The 17,173-nt window shown below is 37.9% G+C and overlaps 1 protein-coding gene across 1 annotated transcript in view; it reads right to left on the bottom strand.

Moving 5' to 3' along the window:
• LOC126497335 (solute carrier organic anion transporter family member 1A5-like) overlaps window positions 1–17,173 on the bottom strand; it is a 185,723-nt gene that overhangs the window by 21,431 nt on the left and 147,119 nt on the right. The window contains 3 exon segments of the mRNA XM_050135305.1: window positions 3,898–4,083; window positions 5,952–6,050; window positions 13,527–13,673. Of these exon segments, the coding sequence (XP_049991262.1) occupies window positions 3,898–4,083; window positions 5,952–6,050; window positions 13,527–13,673 (432 nt within the window).

Here is a 17,173-nt window from a genome sequence, read left to right as displayed (position 1 = left end):
CCTGGACTATTACATAAACTGGACACAGAGAACCCGCAGAGAGGACTACTGAACTTGCCTAAAGGTGAGATGATCTTTCGGGGTTCCTGGTTCATGAAAGAGTCTGCGAGACATTCTTCAGGACAAGCAGATAGTGACTGCCTTTGAAAGTTCCTGCTTCATGGAAATGTCTGCTGGATACTATGGGCCTGTAGGCCAAATATGCATGCCCCAATGCTACCGAAGAACTTTGGGTGACTGTCCAGGCAGCGAGATGTCTCTGTCATTTCTAGAGTTTTGGACTTCCTATTTACTTAGGTATTATTATATCCTTCTGGAGTCGTTGATGGAGTTGAAGAATGAATAGATAGCTATAGTTTTCCTTAATTATGATAAAAGATAAAATAGATATAAATATTGTAACTGTAATTCTTGCTTGATAACTGTTTTGTCATATGTAATTTTGCTATGTTAAGTTAAAGCCTTTTATGTTTAAACAGAAAAAGGGGAAATGATGGAGGAAAAACATTGGTTAATTATAATAAAGAAACTGCCTTGGCCCATTTTATTGGTTAGAACATAAGGTGGGTGGAGTAAACAGAAGAGAATTCTGGGAGAAAGAAGCTTAGTCAAGGAGTCGCCATGTTTCTCCCACTCCAGACAGATGCAGGTTAAGATCCTCCCTGGTAAGCCACCTCATGGGCTACACAGAATATTAGAAATGGGTTAGAACAATATGTAAGAGCTAACCAATAAGAGGCTGGAACTAATGGGTCAGGCAGTGTTTGAAAGAATACAGTTTCTGTGTAATTATTGCTGGGCATAAGCTAGCCATGCAGGCGGCCGGGTGCCAGGGACGCAGCCTCGCTTCTCCTATTTCAACAGAGTGGCGCCCAACGTGGGGGCTCGAACCCACGACCCTGAGATTAAGAGTCTCATGCTCTACCGACTGATCTGCCATGCTCTTGGCCAGAAAAGATCAACCTAATAAAAATGGCAATCTTACTAAAAGAAATCTAGAGAGTCATTGCAATACCCATCAAAATCCCAACACACTTCTTCACAGAACTCAAAAGAAAAAAACAATATTCAACTTCATATGTAAAAACAACAAATCTGAGAGAGCCAAAACAATCCTTTACAAGAGAAAAACTTCTGGAGGTATCATCATCCCTGACTTCAAGCTCTACTATAGAGGTATAGTAATAAAAAAAAATTGGTATCGGCATAAAAACAGGCATGAGTACCAATGGAATCAAATTAAAGACCTGGATATTAATCCACACACTTATGAACACCTGATTTTTGAACAAAGAAGCTAAATTTATACAATGGAAAAAAGAAAGCATCTTCAACAATAAGATCCTGGCATAACTGGATGTTTACATGTAGGATGCAAATAAATCCATATCTACCCCATGCACAAAATGTAATTCCAAATAGATTGAATGCCTCAACATAAATCCAGCCCCACTGAACCTTACATAAGAGAAACAGGGAAGTAGCTTTGAATACATGGGAACAGGAGACCACTGCCTAATGCATCAGTAGTGCAGAAACTGAGAGCACCAATTAATAAATGAGACCTCCTAAAATAGAAGTTTCTCAAAGGCAGAACACACAGCCAAAAAGACAAAACAACAGCCTACAGAATGGGAAGGGATCTTCACCAAGGAATTGTTCAAGATCCTTACCCATCAGGGAAATGCAAATCAAAACAACTCTTATAATCCCACCTTATACCAGTCAAAGTGGATAAGATCAAAAACACTAATGATAGCTTACACTGGAGAAGATATGGAGTAAGGGGAACACTTTTCCATTGCTCCTGGGAATGCAAACTGGTACAACCACTTTGGAATTCAGTATGGCAATTTCTCAGAAAACTTGGGATCAATCTACCTCAAGTCCCACCAATATCACCCTTAGGCATATACCCAAAGGATTCACACTCATAGCACAAGTTCAACTGTGTTCACAGCAGCATTATTCATAAGAGACAGAACTTGGAAACAACCTAGATGTCCCTCCAACAATTAATGGATAAAAAAAATATGGTACATTTACACAATGGAGTACTACTCAGCAATTAAAACAATATCATCTTGGAATTTAAAGGCAAATGAATGGAACTAGAACAAAAAATAAAGAAACTTGTTGCCTCACTCAGGTAACCCAGATTCAGAAAGGCAAACATGGTATGTATGCACTCATAAGTGAATATTAGATGTACAGAAAAGAAAAATGAACCTATAGTCCATTACCCCAGAGAAACTAGGTAACAAGTAGAACCCTAAGAGAGACATACATAAACCCCTTAGGAAGGGAAAAAAGACAGTAACTCCTGAGGAAATAGATGAGATCTCCTGGGTAAACTGGGGGTGTGGGGGCAGTAGAGCAGAGCAGATGAGGAATGAGAACACACAGGAAGGAAATGGTTGAGTTTGGGGAAGGGTGAATAGGGAGCAAAATGAAAGAACACAGGGAGGTAGAAGGACAAAGGGGAAGAGGAGAACCTGAGGGACTGGAATGATCAAGAAGAGGGACAGAGAGATAAATCAAAAAGAAATGTCTTGATTGAGGGAGCCACTAGCAAGAAATCTAGCAGTAGGTCATTTCCCAGGAATTCATATGGACAACATCAGCTAAGACCCTAAGCAATATTGGAGAGGATCCTTGTACTGGCTTCCCCTATAATCAGATTAATGACTTCCTTAATTGTCATCATAGAACTTTCATCCAGCAACTGATGGAGGCAGATGAAGAAATCCACAGCAAAACACTGAGCTGAGCTCTGAGAGTCCAATTCAAGGGATGGATGATCGATAATATGAGCAAAGAGATCAGGACAGGAAACAGCTGAGCTGAGCTAGTGGGAGTTCACTGATTCCGGACTAGCAGTGGGGAAACCTGCATAGCACCAAAGTAGGTCCTCTGAATGCGAGTAACAATTGTGTGTCTTGGGCATTCTGTGAGGCCATGGTAGTGGGACCAGGATTTATCCCTAGTGCTTGTACTGAATATTTGGAACCTATTCTCTATGGAGGAATACCTGGGATGGCCTAGATATAGAATGAAGGGCCTTGTTCCTGCCTCAAATTGATCAACTTTGTTGATTCTGCATAGGGAGCCTTACCCTCTCTGATGAGTGAAAAGTGGTTGAGTACAATAGAGATCAGGGGAGAAGGAGGAGAGGAGGGATTGGAAACTGAGATTTGTGTGTAATATAAGAAAAGACTGATTCATACATACATACATACATACATACATACATACATACATACATACATAAAGGGATGGGCGGTCTTGACTACTCAGCTTCTCACAGATGCACCACTGCTCTGCAGCAGAGGTTGATAACATTTCTGCTTGTTTTTGAACAGTCTGTTCCTTGGGGAACAGTTCTCAGGTAATCTATCACACACCTTCAAATACAGAAGATTATGCCACCTCTGAGGTTTTCTCCTTCAATCTTAACTTCAAGCATGCTCATAGCTAAACTGTCATTTTTTTTTTATCAATCTATGGTGTTACCTTAGTACAGGTAATTCTCTACCATTGTTTTTACCTTAAATTTTTGGTCATTGTTTTTTAACTTGGAACAATATTTTCTATAAAATAGACTTTTCACAACAGGTGGGAAAAATATATTTGCTCATTGAGTGTCCGGAATGGTGATTTTTTTTATATAAATTCTAATCTAAAATGCATCATTTACAAATTATGTGATTTGTAATCCAAGCAGTAACTTGCAAAGAAATTTAAGGTATCTGAGTAGGGAGCCTTAGTGACAAACCATGTTAACTCAGCACAGCAGACACATGCTCCACTACCTGCAAACCCATCTAAACCAAATACAGAAGTTAAGGTTTTTCTGTTTGCCTTTAGTGATTCCACGTTTTTCCTTTTTGGCTTTACCTTGGTGTTTCTCTTCTTTGTTGCTGTTAGACACATCTGCATTATCCTCTAGTCCTTCCTTTGGGAGCGTGTTGGGAAGAAAGAAAAAGGGGATGCTGGTCAGGACATTCACTCCTGCACAGATCAAAAAACCGACCCACCAAGCACCGACCCAGCGCGTATCAGTGGGAGTTATGGTCAGGTCATCTGTGGAAAAATACAGATATTTTGTTAACTTGATTCATTCTTTTCAGTGTAAATTGTAGAAAATTGCTAAGAATCATAATCCCATCCAAACAAAAGATTTGTGCATTGTTTGTAAATTATTCACATTTGTTCTTGTTGAGGTTATTTACTGTGGTCCCTGCCTGTACTACTAAATGCTATGATTACAAATATCTTCCACCCCTTTGGGTAAATTCAGACCTGTAGAAAAACTGTCTGAGTTTGATCAATTGGGTGGAGATAAAATTATCTAAGAAAGATATGTTCTGGATTTCTATAAATGTTCTAGTTAAAACTTCATTTCAAAATGACATAAAAATGATTTGAGACATTTGAGGAACCAGTTTTAACCTGATGTGTTCATCTCTCAAATCATCACATTGAGTGAAAAAGCGAAGTGGAGAGAAAATTCAATGACTAAGAGTTATTGCTGCTCTTGCAGAGGCTCTGAGTTCTATTCCCAGCACACTCATGGAAACTTACTATTGCCTGTAATTGTGATTTTAAAACATCTGTAACTCTTTTCCAAACTTAGTAGGCACCTATACATGTAGTGCACATACACATGACATGCATTATTTTTGTTTTGTGTATTCATTAAGAAACTTAACGAGTTTGATCTTGACATACATGGTGATATATTGCCAGAGGCCATGTCATAGAAGCAGCAGACAGAAATGAATCTTATGGAATACAGCCCAGAGGAAGACAAATCTACCTGGGTACATACTGGAGAGGCAGAACCCCTAAGGATTGTTTGCAGAATGCCAGTTTTATTTTCTGTGCTTCATTATGTTTGCTGCTGCCATGTTTCTGCTGTATTTGGCATGGTATAATTTGTATGAAGGAACTTCATTGTAACTAATATACTGTGTCTGTTTCTTAAAAAAATCCAACTCCTCACTGGTCAATTCATTTGTACATAATAAAAAGATATTTTTCAAAAGAGTAATGGTGCTGAGTTCAATCAATGATTTGATTGCCTTCCTGGGTTTGTGTAAAAGATGCAGGTAGTTAGGACTATTAGTAAACATGATTAGAGACATGGTTTAAGTTATTCTGCCAGTTGCTCCAATAAAACATACAAAAAGAGCAAATATAGTCTAGTAGCTACCTTTCTTTTTGTTAGATAAGAGATTTGCAGGAGAAGGAAAATAAGAGCAGGAAAGCTTCATGCAATATAGACCCATGAATTCTTCCTGTGTCAAATCAGATGATTAAAGAAAATAATTATGTCCCTGAATCCAAAGTTAGGCATGAGTTTCTTCTTAAGGGAAGATACAGCAGGAGAACAACTGGAAAGGGAAGTTAAAGAAAAATAATGGGGTAAAAGAATTGAACAGACATAGAACTGAGTAAAAGCAACCAGCAGAGAGAAAAACAAAAAACTAAGCTTTGGACCTCAGATTAAGTGCCCATGGGTGTCTGTGCATATGTCTCATAGTTCACCTCCTCTATAGCTCCCCTGCAGTTTCTCTGTACTTCTGGGGCTAGGCCCCTTGTACAATACATTTTCTATCAGTTAATGAATCTTCTATATAATACCTTTTAAATTGGTGCTTATGAAATAACAGAAAGATCTCTTTCATTATCCACAGTGACTGCCTCATTGAGAAAAATCCATGTTAGTAAATCCTCTGATACCAAAGGTATGGCTGCAATGTGGTAGGAGAATGGTGGATTCTTGATTAGAAGGTGACATTTTATCCTTACCTCTGTTCCTCTTTGGTCTGCAGACTGTAAGCAGTGATAATATGTCTAACTAATGATCAAAGGAGGCAGCAGAATAGCAATCTGGGGCAATCTCCTACACTCTAGAGACTATACTATATAAATAAAATGTATTTTACCTGTATTCATAGACCCAGTGTCTACATAGATGTTTGCAGAGAAAGATGCCAACAAAAGTCCAATAAAAGGGCCAACCATGTTTCCTGCTTCTAAAATCCCTGGAAGTAAACAAAAATAGGAAGTTACACAAGCACACAAAGAGTTTGCTTGCACAATAAAATGAAGCCTTGAGATTGAATCATTTTTAACATTAAATTTATTTTTCTTTCTTTGTAGAGCTTGTTAAAAAACTGGCAAAATTGGTAAGTACTGTGGGACAATGGTCTTGTACCCTATAAAGGTTTGTCACTTATATTGCTTTAATAAAACATGGATTGGCCGGTAGCTAGTCAAGAAGTATAAGTGGCGTGACCAGGCACAATGTATACACAGGTTGACCAGAATAGGATAATTCTGGGAAAAGAAATGGCTCAATCTACAGTTGTTACCCACACAAAGAGGAAGGAAGTCGAGAATGCCTCACTGATAAAATTTACCAAACCACAAAGCTAACACAGACAAAAATTATGGGGTAATTTAGGATGTATAAGTTAGTTAATAAATAGCCTGATTTAATAGGCCAACCATTTTATAATCTTTATAATGTAATCTTTGTGTTTATCTTTGAGACCAAATTGTAACATGAAGGGTCAGGCCTGCTTGTTTGGATTTCTTTCCCGCCCGGTACCCCACAACTGTTTAGCCCCAAAGAAGATCACACATAGGTTTCCATAAATTATAAGCTGATTGGCCCATTAGCTCTAGCCTCTCTCTCACTGGCTAACTCTCACATCTTGATTAACCCATTTTTCTGATCTATGTTAGCTATGTGGCTCAGTATCTTTTTTCAGTGGGGCATATCACATCGTGCTGCTTTGGTGGTCTGGGCAGGAGTGTGAGGAATCAACTTCCTCCTTCCTAGAATTCTACTGTTCTCGTTACATCATTCCTACATCCTGTCTGGTTTTTCTGCCTGTATTTCCTGCCTGTATTTCTTGCCTGGCCAATCAGTGTTTATTTATAACATGATTGACAGAATACAGACAATTCTCCCGCACCACCAAACGGCAGCAGAACTGGGTAGGACAGAAGCCTCTGTCAACAGAGAAGTGCTCTAGAACTAAGTTATACCCTACTACTTCAGATATATTTATATATTCAACATATGAAAAATTAAACTTTGTATGTATATGTACATATATGTTGCATGTACTTATGAGTGTTGCATGTACATGCACTGGTTTCTATAATATTAAAAAGAAATCCCCCATTGTTTTAATATAGAATGTTTCCCAAAAGCTCATGTGTGACAGATTTGTTTCACAGGGGGCACCTCTGGAGTCTTATGGGACCCTACTGAGGCCCAACATGGTATTGGGTCTTCAGGTCATCTGGAGTACAACCATTGCCTTTTCCTCATTCAACTTTGCTTCCCAGTTTCAGGATGAATGATTTCACTCCACCCATCCTTCTGTCATAATGAGCTGCCTCATGGCAGGCTTCTAAAACACACAATCCAATGACATAGACGAAAACTTCTGGATCTTTGAGCCAAAGTAATCCTTTCTACATATCAATCATTATATCAGAGGATTATTAAAGTTATAAAAAGCTGATTGACACAGTTTTGTTACTTAAAGCCACATTCCAAATTCTCTTTTATTCTGAGTTAAGGTCAAAGGCTGCACTATCACACGCAGTCCCATCAAAGCCATGGTGTTAGCAAGTGCCTTTTGATGCTTCAAAAGCCACGTTTTCAAAGGGACTCTGATTGTTATCTTTGATAACAATCTAACTTGATACAACTTAGAACTCCCTAGAAGAGAGTCTTAATGAGATATTGTCTATACTGGGTTTGCCTGTAGACATGTCTATAGAAGACTCACTTAATTAAGTTAATTGATATAAGAAGACACAGCCCACCGTGGGCACCACCATCCCCTAGGCACGGAGTCATTGGTGTAGAAGTTCCTTCTGCTTGTGTGTTGCTTTCATTGGGTAATGAATAAAGAAACTGCCTTGGCCTAGTTGATAGGACAGAACTGAGGTAGGCAGAGTAGACAGAACTGAATGCTGGGAAGAAGAGTAGCAGATGCAATTGATCTCCCACCTGAAGTGGATGCTGGTTAGAAACTTGCCGGTAAGTCACAGTCATGGTGATACCCAGATTCACAGAAATTGGCTAAATTAAGATCTAAGAATTAGCTAATAAGAAGGTAATGGGCCATGTAGTGTTTTAATGAATGTATTTTCTGTGTAATTATTTTGGGTGTTAAATAGCCAGGTGGCCAGGATGACAAGCAGCCCACTACTCCTGTTGCAGAGTGGTGCTCACATGGTCAACTAATCCAGATAAAATCTGAGAGAGCTTCAAAAACAATACAGAGTTTAACAGTTTCTTTCTGTTTGCTGGTGGCTTGACACAGCTATTTTAAGAGAGATTTTCCTGAGTCAGCTGTAGCCAGAAAAAAAAAAAAAAAAAGCCATGAGAGTTTTGAAATGCCTGCTTTCTGGGCTATGCTGCTAACATTACCTCTGGCTCTTGTGGGAAACAGAGCATTTGGATAGTTTTTTTGAGTAAAGTGCTACTGTCTGTTTGATGGCAACTGGACTCACTCTATGCCTGGAAGGGGGGCACTGTGCACGGCTCAGTGGCACAAGTAACCTAGAGGCACAAGTGGCTCTGCAATGCTAGCGGTGCACATGGCTCAGAGACATGAGCTGCTCCACCATGCTGGGATGGGTGGGGCAAGCAGGCAGAAACCTGTATTTGACCTAGGATTGTTGCAGCTTAGATTCTTAAACGCTTAGTGTTTTAAAAGCACAAAGAGAAAGTGTTTCTGAACAGTAAACAATTACAGATTCACAATAGGGCAGATTCAGACACAAGAGACCTCTAAAGGAGTCACAGTGTTGGATAAATGTATGTAGACTTGGGAGAGAAATACATAGTATATAGAGTCATAAAATAAAGTTAATGCTTTAAAAACGGGTAAAGTCTTTAAAGAGACAGAGTAAAGTGATAGAGTAAAAATAAGCCATGTAAAAATGGAAAATTCACAGAGAGTTTGGATTATGTATGTTATTGTGTTGTTTTTGAATTTTTTGACTGTGAAGGAGCTATGTAAAGAAACACGTTTAATTGTATGGGCTGCTAAGCTAAACTAACATGTATATTATAAAGGTATCTTGACTTCAGAATTTGGGTCGAAGGATATGGTACTTTGGAAAAGAGGTTCTTCTTTTGTTTTCACAGAAGATGAGAACCTGTGGATTGTCTCCATACAAATATGGTTTCATGGACCTAATCCTTTTGAAATGTCACAGTGAACACTCCCAAAAAGGAAATGTTTCAACAAACTGCTGACTGAGATGAACCTAGCACAATAGTACTCCCATACTGCAGGAAGAAGGTTGGAGAAAAATAATTACATTCATATTCCCAAATATTGTTTATAACTGTTTATTTACACTTAAAAGGGAATATGATATCAATATGAATAATTTACATTGGTACAGATTTTGCTTTATTGATATAAATTTAAGGTCAATTTTGTTATATTTATATTTCTGCTCTTGATTAAGGTATTGTAATTGTGTAGGTCATGTAAAAATGTAATGTATAATAGAAAATATAGTTGTTAATGGATAATCATCAATAATAGTCAAGCTGTAGTCAGGTTAGTTAGATTTCCTAGATATATAGAGATATATTTCAGTTAGATATCCTTGCTTGATACCTGTTACACGTTAAAGTCTTCCTTTCTGTTTAAACCGAAAAGGGAAAATGGTGTAAGAGTTTCTTCTGTTTGTGTGTTACTTTCATTTGGATAATGAATAAGGAAACTGCCTTGGCCTAGTTGATAGGACAGAACTTAGGTAGGTGGAATAGACAGAACTGAATGCTGGGAAGAAGGGCAGGGTGGCAGACACCATGGATCTCCTACCTGAGACAGATACTGGTATGGTGGCACATGCCTTTAATCCCAGCACTTGGGAGTCAGAGACAGGTGGATATCTGTGAGTTCCATCACAGACTGATCTACAGAGTGAGTTCCAGGACAAAGATACAAAGAAACCCTGTCTCAAAAAGTAAAGATATAAGAAATAGAGGTTAAAATAAAGCCACCTAAAAATGAAAAATATACAGAGAATGTTGATACTGTATGTTATTATGTTCTCTTTGAATTGTTTGGATGCTGAAGAAGGAGCAACAGCTGCTAAAACATGCTTGCTTATAAATGCCAGTAAATTAATCCAAGCTGGGTATTTTGAAATTACCTTTACTTCAAAATTGAAGTCAAAAGATATGTTACTTTGGAGAAGAGATTTTTCTTTTTGTTTCACAAGAAATGTGAGGCTGTGGATTCATTCTGAGTTAAGAAAAATCAGGTTTGATTAAGGAAGACCACCTGAGTAATCTCTGGTAGGAACAGGTGGCCTGGATGTCAGAGTTCTACATCCATAACAGGCTCAACACTAGTGCCTGGAATGATCAAGACTCATAGGATATCCAGTTAGGACTTGATCATAAATGTAAATTTTCTTTAGGTCCCCATAAGATTATCAGCACCCCCAACCACCAGGAAGTAGCCTGGAAAACTATGCCTATATTCCCAAAAAAAGGACAATGGATGCTTATGCTTTTGTTTTCTTTAAAAAAAAAAAAAAGAGGGGGAAATGGCATAGGACAATTCTGTATTCTGTCAATTATGTTTTAAATAAATGCTGATTGGCCAGTGGCCAGGCAGTAAGTATAAGCAGGACAACCAGAAAGGAAGTTGAGGTGGGGCAGTGAGAACAGGCGTATTCTGGGAAGGAGGAAGCCCATTCCTCCCCAGTCCTGACCAGACAAAGAAGGAAGGAGGAAGATGTGACCTGCCCTGCCAAAAAAGGTACCAAGCCATGTGACTAACATAGATAAAAACAATGGGTTAATATAAGTTATAAGAGTTAATAAGCCTGAGCTAAGCGACCAATCAGTTTATAATTCATACAGACATTTTGTGTGATTTCTTTGAGACCTAAATGGCTGTGGGACCTGGTGGGAGGACAGAAAGCAGGCATATCAAGTCATCAGCTGTGTAAGTGTGAAAAAGGTGGTGAGCACAACCATACAAACAAAGACATAAGCATGCATAGATTTACTATCTCTGCTCTTGTAGTTGTGACTAGTGGATTCAAAATCCTGCTACTGTGACTTCACTCTTGTGATGGAATTAAAAGCCAAATAAATTATAAATCCTCTCTCCAAGCTTGCATTTCCTCACAGAAAGAGAATTGAAACTAACATCATCTCAAAAACTGTGATGGATTTCTTTTAATGTGTCTTCATCAAAGGCCTTCCTTCCAAAGAGAGAACGTGTCTTCATAATGGTACTTCTCTTTGATGCTTTCCTCATCATCTTTCTTTTCTTATTATTATTTTCACATTCTTTGTCTCTTTCAATTTCACCCGTTTCTTTGATTCCACCAATAGCATCTTCCAACATATTTCTGAGTCATCCCTACTCACAGAAAAACCAGATATGAACTTCAGCTTCCCTACATTTCCATACTTTACACTTTGGTTTTCCTCTTTCTCTGTGGTTCTATGGGTTAGTCCTCCTATATTTGACTGATCTCTCAATACCAAAGTCTTCTTTTTTTTTTTTGTTCTGTCAAACACTCCGTGATGTTTGATGCCTCGTAGCTAATGATTCCTACAAGATCTTCAACCTCCATTCTCCCTCCCTGCCCTTTACCATGTGTCTTGACTTCTCAACTCTCATTGTGTTCAGATGTTTCCTAAGTCTAAGATACTATCTTGGCACCAGTGACCTCCATCATGGATCACTTTTTCCAGTTTTTATTTTATTCTCATAACTTATTTGACACTGTTGGCCAACTCATCATCTGTCTGCTTCCTCCTAAGACCTTCTCCAAACTTTGATTATTGTTCACTTTATTCCCATGGAGAAACTGTTTGATTTTTCTTCCCCTCACTCTACCCACTAGGGAGAAGAATCTGCCAGTGTGCTGCTTTATGGATTTTCAGTACATACATGTCTTCCCAAAGAAATGCCATTTATTCTTGATTTAACTTATTGTCTAAAATAGATAACTCTTAATTTTAACATTTGGCTTCTATATCTCTTGTGCTACAGAGCCACAGTGCAGCTATATTTCTAGTTTTTATAGTTAATTGACTATATTTAAGCATTCATATATAATGTTTGTATCCTTAAATAGATATTAATTTATAAAACTAAGCTATTTGTCTTCCAAGACACATGAGTCATGACTCTTTAAGAAAAAGATTCATATTCTAAAAATTTATTGCACAAAAGTTCCTGTATTATTATTTCTTAGATAGCCATGAAGGTATCTAAAAAGATAACTAGTTTTATAAGAAAAACTTAGTGCAAAATTATTAAGTCTCCAGTGATGTTATTTTTAATTGAATTAATCTTGATTAATTCTAACCCAATTCCTGTATTCTCTTATGTACTTTTGTTATTGGTCATTTGTTTATTTTAAGTAATATGTATATACTAATTGAAAAATATCTCTATATACAAAGTTATGGACTAATAATCAACTACAGATGGATTGACTTAAGAGCACAAGTAAATTATTCTTAATAAACAAAGATAATTCAAGAGAAAATGTAAAAGGTATACATTGAATTGACTCTTTCTTGGGAGAAACAAATAATTTTTAAAGATATTTTCACATAGTACAAACAAAAGGATCATATTTGATAGTTATTAAAACTATGAAAATAAAACAAATCTTTTGAGGCTGAGGCATTTTAAGGAAGGGAATGATATCATTAACTTCATAGAGAGGCAGGGTGCAGAACCTCAAGGACTAAAAGAGAGCAGACAGTAAATAAAAAACCATTTGGTGAACATGGTAGACGTGATGGAAACAGGGTTTGGTAAGTCTTTTCCTGCAAGAATGTTTACAAGAAGGCAACAAAGAAAACACTAGAGTCAGGCAGAAGGCTCAACAGGTAAAAGCATTTGTCCACTAAACCTTGCCCAAGGACCAGAGTTCAATCTCAAGTCCAAATCTTGATAACTGTATTATGACCACCACACTGCCAAGAAAATGCACGCACACACACACACACACACACACAGAGACAGAAACACAGAGAGAGACAAAGAGACAGAAGGAGAGGGAAAAAGCAAAGCTGTTTTAAAATACTACAGACACAAAATGGCCAATAATGAATTTGTAATAACTTATAGAGGAAAGAATGACAAACTAAGCAGAAAAATAGAAAACAAACCATTGTATCTAAGAACATTTTTCAGGAAATATTGGTGAATTTCTAAGGGTTTAGAGTTAGTATGGCAGCATCAGAAGACTGTAGGATCAGCAGATAAGAAGGATCTGCAATGTGAGAAGCTGCTTGCTGAACCTGCTTGTCTGGAACTGCTGCTTAATTCCCCCAAAGAAAACTTTTACAGCCAATGGTGCCATAGCACTCTGTTCATGGTTCTGGAAACCACAGGTTTCAAATCAATAACTGTTTTCAACATTCCCTGAACTAGATTTGTTATAAATGATCCCAAGTCTGATTTACCAGACTTGGTAAAACTTACCAATGTAAAATGGGGAGTTTTCAGGTTTGGCAAAGTCTTCTATGTAAGAAATGCCCAAGGGCATGATGGGAGTTTCACCAATTCCATGAATAAGATTTCCTACCATTACATATATCCACATTAAGGATTTAATTTCTTTTTCACAGTCTACATTAAAACAACAGAAAATTACATTAGCATTTTGACAGTCAAGTGTTACTGACAGTTAATTCAAATTTGTCTTTGTTTCTTGAGGCCAAAAGCCTATGATGACCATCAATTAACTTATATAACTATGCTAGCAATGAATCATTGAGTCACTCCTATTTTATATTTTAAAAGAATACTTAGCTATGATAATTACCACTTTAGAGGAGAGATGACTTTACATCTTTCCCCAATTCAGTGTTTAGTGACAACATATTGGTTATAAGAATTTACAACAAAAAAAAAATAAGCAAGCAGTAAAACCAAGATTTTTTCCACTCAGTTTTCCACCAACTAGTAGACCCAGTTAGTTAATATGTACACTGCATAATTTCTCCACAACATTGAGGATTGAAAAATAAGCACACATGTTCATATGTCTAACAATTCATGTTGTACTGATATAATGCAAAGAGAATATTGATGGAAGTTTGAATTCCCCATAGCGTCAATTACTTCGTAAAAAAATATTTACCTGAAGAATAGACATATTTTTCCTATAGATATTATTTTTTACTGTCAACATAATACTCCCCCAGTTGTTTAACTTTGGGATAACATAAACAAGGCCAAATGGACGGGAAAGGTCAAAGGTGAAATCATTGAGTAATTGCATGCACCTTCCACACTTAAGCTAAATGAACTGCCACTCTGTAGGGAAGCTCAACTTGGTGTTTTTAGGGAAGTAGACAAAGTACTCTCTCTTTGGATTGATCAGTGAATGCCCATAAATATCCTAAGCACAGTTGGGTCCTGAAGTCTAACTCTTATTTATTCTTGATTAAAGTAAAATCCATTTCCATTTCTATGTATTCAAATTCTTATCTTTGATAAGCGTGATGATTTCAGTCTACAGATCACAGAATGACTCTCAACCATCTTATCAGGCAGAACTAAAAGTATCAGACTTTGGAGGCTCAAATGATTTCCTGGGGCATTGAACATGGAAGATTTTAACTTATCCACCAAAATGCAAGGAACACAATGGGTGGATTTCCAAAGGTCGATTCAGGAGATGAAAATGAGCAAGCATTGAGGTCACTATTTCACCTTGCTTTGCTTACAAGGTTTCTGTAGCTCAGAGCTTCAGAGATGGCTGCTCTTTGATTCTCAAATTATTTTGATCCCCACAGAATCCCTGGGAGCAGTGACATGACCTCTGTGTGATTTTCTTTGGGGCTAAATGCCTGTGGGACCTGGTGGGAGGACAGAAACCAGGCAGAACAAAAACCCCAAAAAGCAGGTTCCTGTGTTACAACATTCCAACCCTGGAGACTGCTGCAAATTCTGTGGCATGGATCTAGCATAAGAGGGAGAAGTTTTTGGCCTGAGACAATCCTGCTGAGACAGTATCAGACTATGTGTCCAAGAGATGTGTTGGCATATGTGACTTTAAAAATACTTTTTAAAATGTGTTACCTTAAAGAGCATGTGTGCACCATGTTTGTGCAGATACCCAAGGACAGAAGAAGGCACCCAATTCCCCAGAACTAGGTTGACAGGGCTTTGAGAAAAATATGTTGTCATTGCTGGGAACAAATCAGGCTCTCTGTAAGCATGTTATGGATCTCTGAATGGAAATGTCCCACTTTAGAGGCTTGAATATTAAATACTTAGTCTCCAGTAAGTGGTATTTGAGGAGGTGGAGGAAGAATGTCACTGGAGATAGTCTTAAAGAGCTTGGAGCCTGACTCTACTTCTACTTTTTTCCCTCTCTCTTACATTTATAGTTGAGATGTGAGCTCCTAATTTCAGAATTTCAACCTCCCACTGACACTTTCCCTGCCATGATTGATTCTCATTCCTCTGGTGATATGGGAGTCCCCTCTGTGTGCTGTCATTACCATTAATGAATAAAGAAACTGCCTTGGGCTTTTGATAGGGCAGATCTTAGGTAGGTGGGGAGAACTGGACTGAATGCTGGGCAAAAGAAGGGTGGAGTCAGAGAGACACTGTGGAGCTGCCAGAGGCAGACATTCTGAATCTTTGCTGGTAAGCCACTGCCACATGGCAATATACATCTTAACAGAAATGGGTTAAATTAATATAAGAGTTAGACAATAAGAAGCTAGAGCTAATGGGACAAGCAGTGTTTTAATGAATATGGTTTCTGTGTGATTATTTCAGTTCTGGGCAGCCATGACAAACAAGCATCCTTCCTCCTACACTCAGGCTTTTCTACCTGTGGGTTGTGACTCTTTTGGGGATGACCCTTTCACAGGGTTGAAGACTACTTGATAACATGGATATACAAAATGAAGGAGTAACAAAATAATTTTATTATTCATGGTCCTCACAATTAAAGTGTTGAGCATTAGGAAGATTGAAAACTACTGCTTTAGCATCATAAACACAAATATATTCTTCTGTATATAAGGTCCCTTGCCCATGGTAATCTACCAAACTAAAAGAAAAGAAAATAGTACATGCAATAAATATTTTTAATATGGCATCGGTTATGTTTTTGGGCATGTATAGAGACCAGTCACCATGCACTGACATATTCATTGGATTGATCTGTTAAAAGAGTCATAAAATATGTTGATGGAGTCTTAAGAGTGGCAGTATTGAGAAGTACTGACTGGTAACAAGTGGTGTTAATTGAAAGAAGTTGGTCATCATGTTGGTATGTCTACAGAGGTTACATCTCATCAATTCCTGTATCTTGTTTACCATTCTTCCTACCCACCTTGAAGTGAAGCTCATCTCACCATGATATTCTACACATAAACATGGGGCAAAGTGACCATGGAATGAACCCTCCAAAAAAGTAAGTGAAAACAAACTTGTCCTTCCTTGAGTTGTTTGGAATTTTGATCACAGTGATGTGAATATTATTAATACAACTAACTTATAAATGGCAGAAACCAGGACCACAGTGCATGAGCCCATAGGAAGTAAGGAAACCACTGTTTGGTTCAACTGTAAAGCCATGCTTCTCTTAAAGAGGAAAAGGGAAACTAAAAGACAAGTTACTGTGTAATCAGTTAATTGTGAACAGTGACAATGCACCTGCTTTTCCATGGTGCTTCAGGCATTCAGTACAAATCTGGGAAAGTTTCTGTCTGTATATCTTATAGTATAATAACTGTGGTGGCTAGTTTTTATCAACTTGACACAAGTCCAGATATACCTGAAAGAAAGTATCTTAATTGAGGAACTGCCTCCATTGCCCTGTGGGCATGTGTATGAGGCATTTTCTTCCTGGATAATTGATGTAAGAATTCATAGAACACTGTGGGTCGTACCATTCTTGGGTAGCTGGGTCTAGGCTGTATGAGAGAGGAAGCTGAGGAAGCCAGAGGACCTAGCCTGTATGAGCCACTCCTTAGTGCTCTCTGTTTTGATCTCTCCCCCCAGTTTCCCTCATGATTGGTTACAATTTGTAAGCTATATAACCTCTTTCCTACCTTTCTTGGATTTAGTCCATGTTTTATTACAGCAACAGGAAACCATACCAG

Source organism: Alexandromys fortis, unplaced genomic scaffold (assembly GCF_014885135.2).
Source record: "Alexandromys fortis isolate MF-2015 unplaced genomic scaffold, M_Fortis_MF-2015_v1.1 scaffold_21, whole genome shotgun sequence".
NCBI lineage: Eukaryota > Metazoa > Chordata > Mammalia > Rodentia > Cricetidae > Alexandromys > Alexandromys fortis.
The sequence above is the reverse complement of the archived record's forward strand: the minus strand, read 5'-3'. Positions and strand labels throughout refer to the sequence as shown.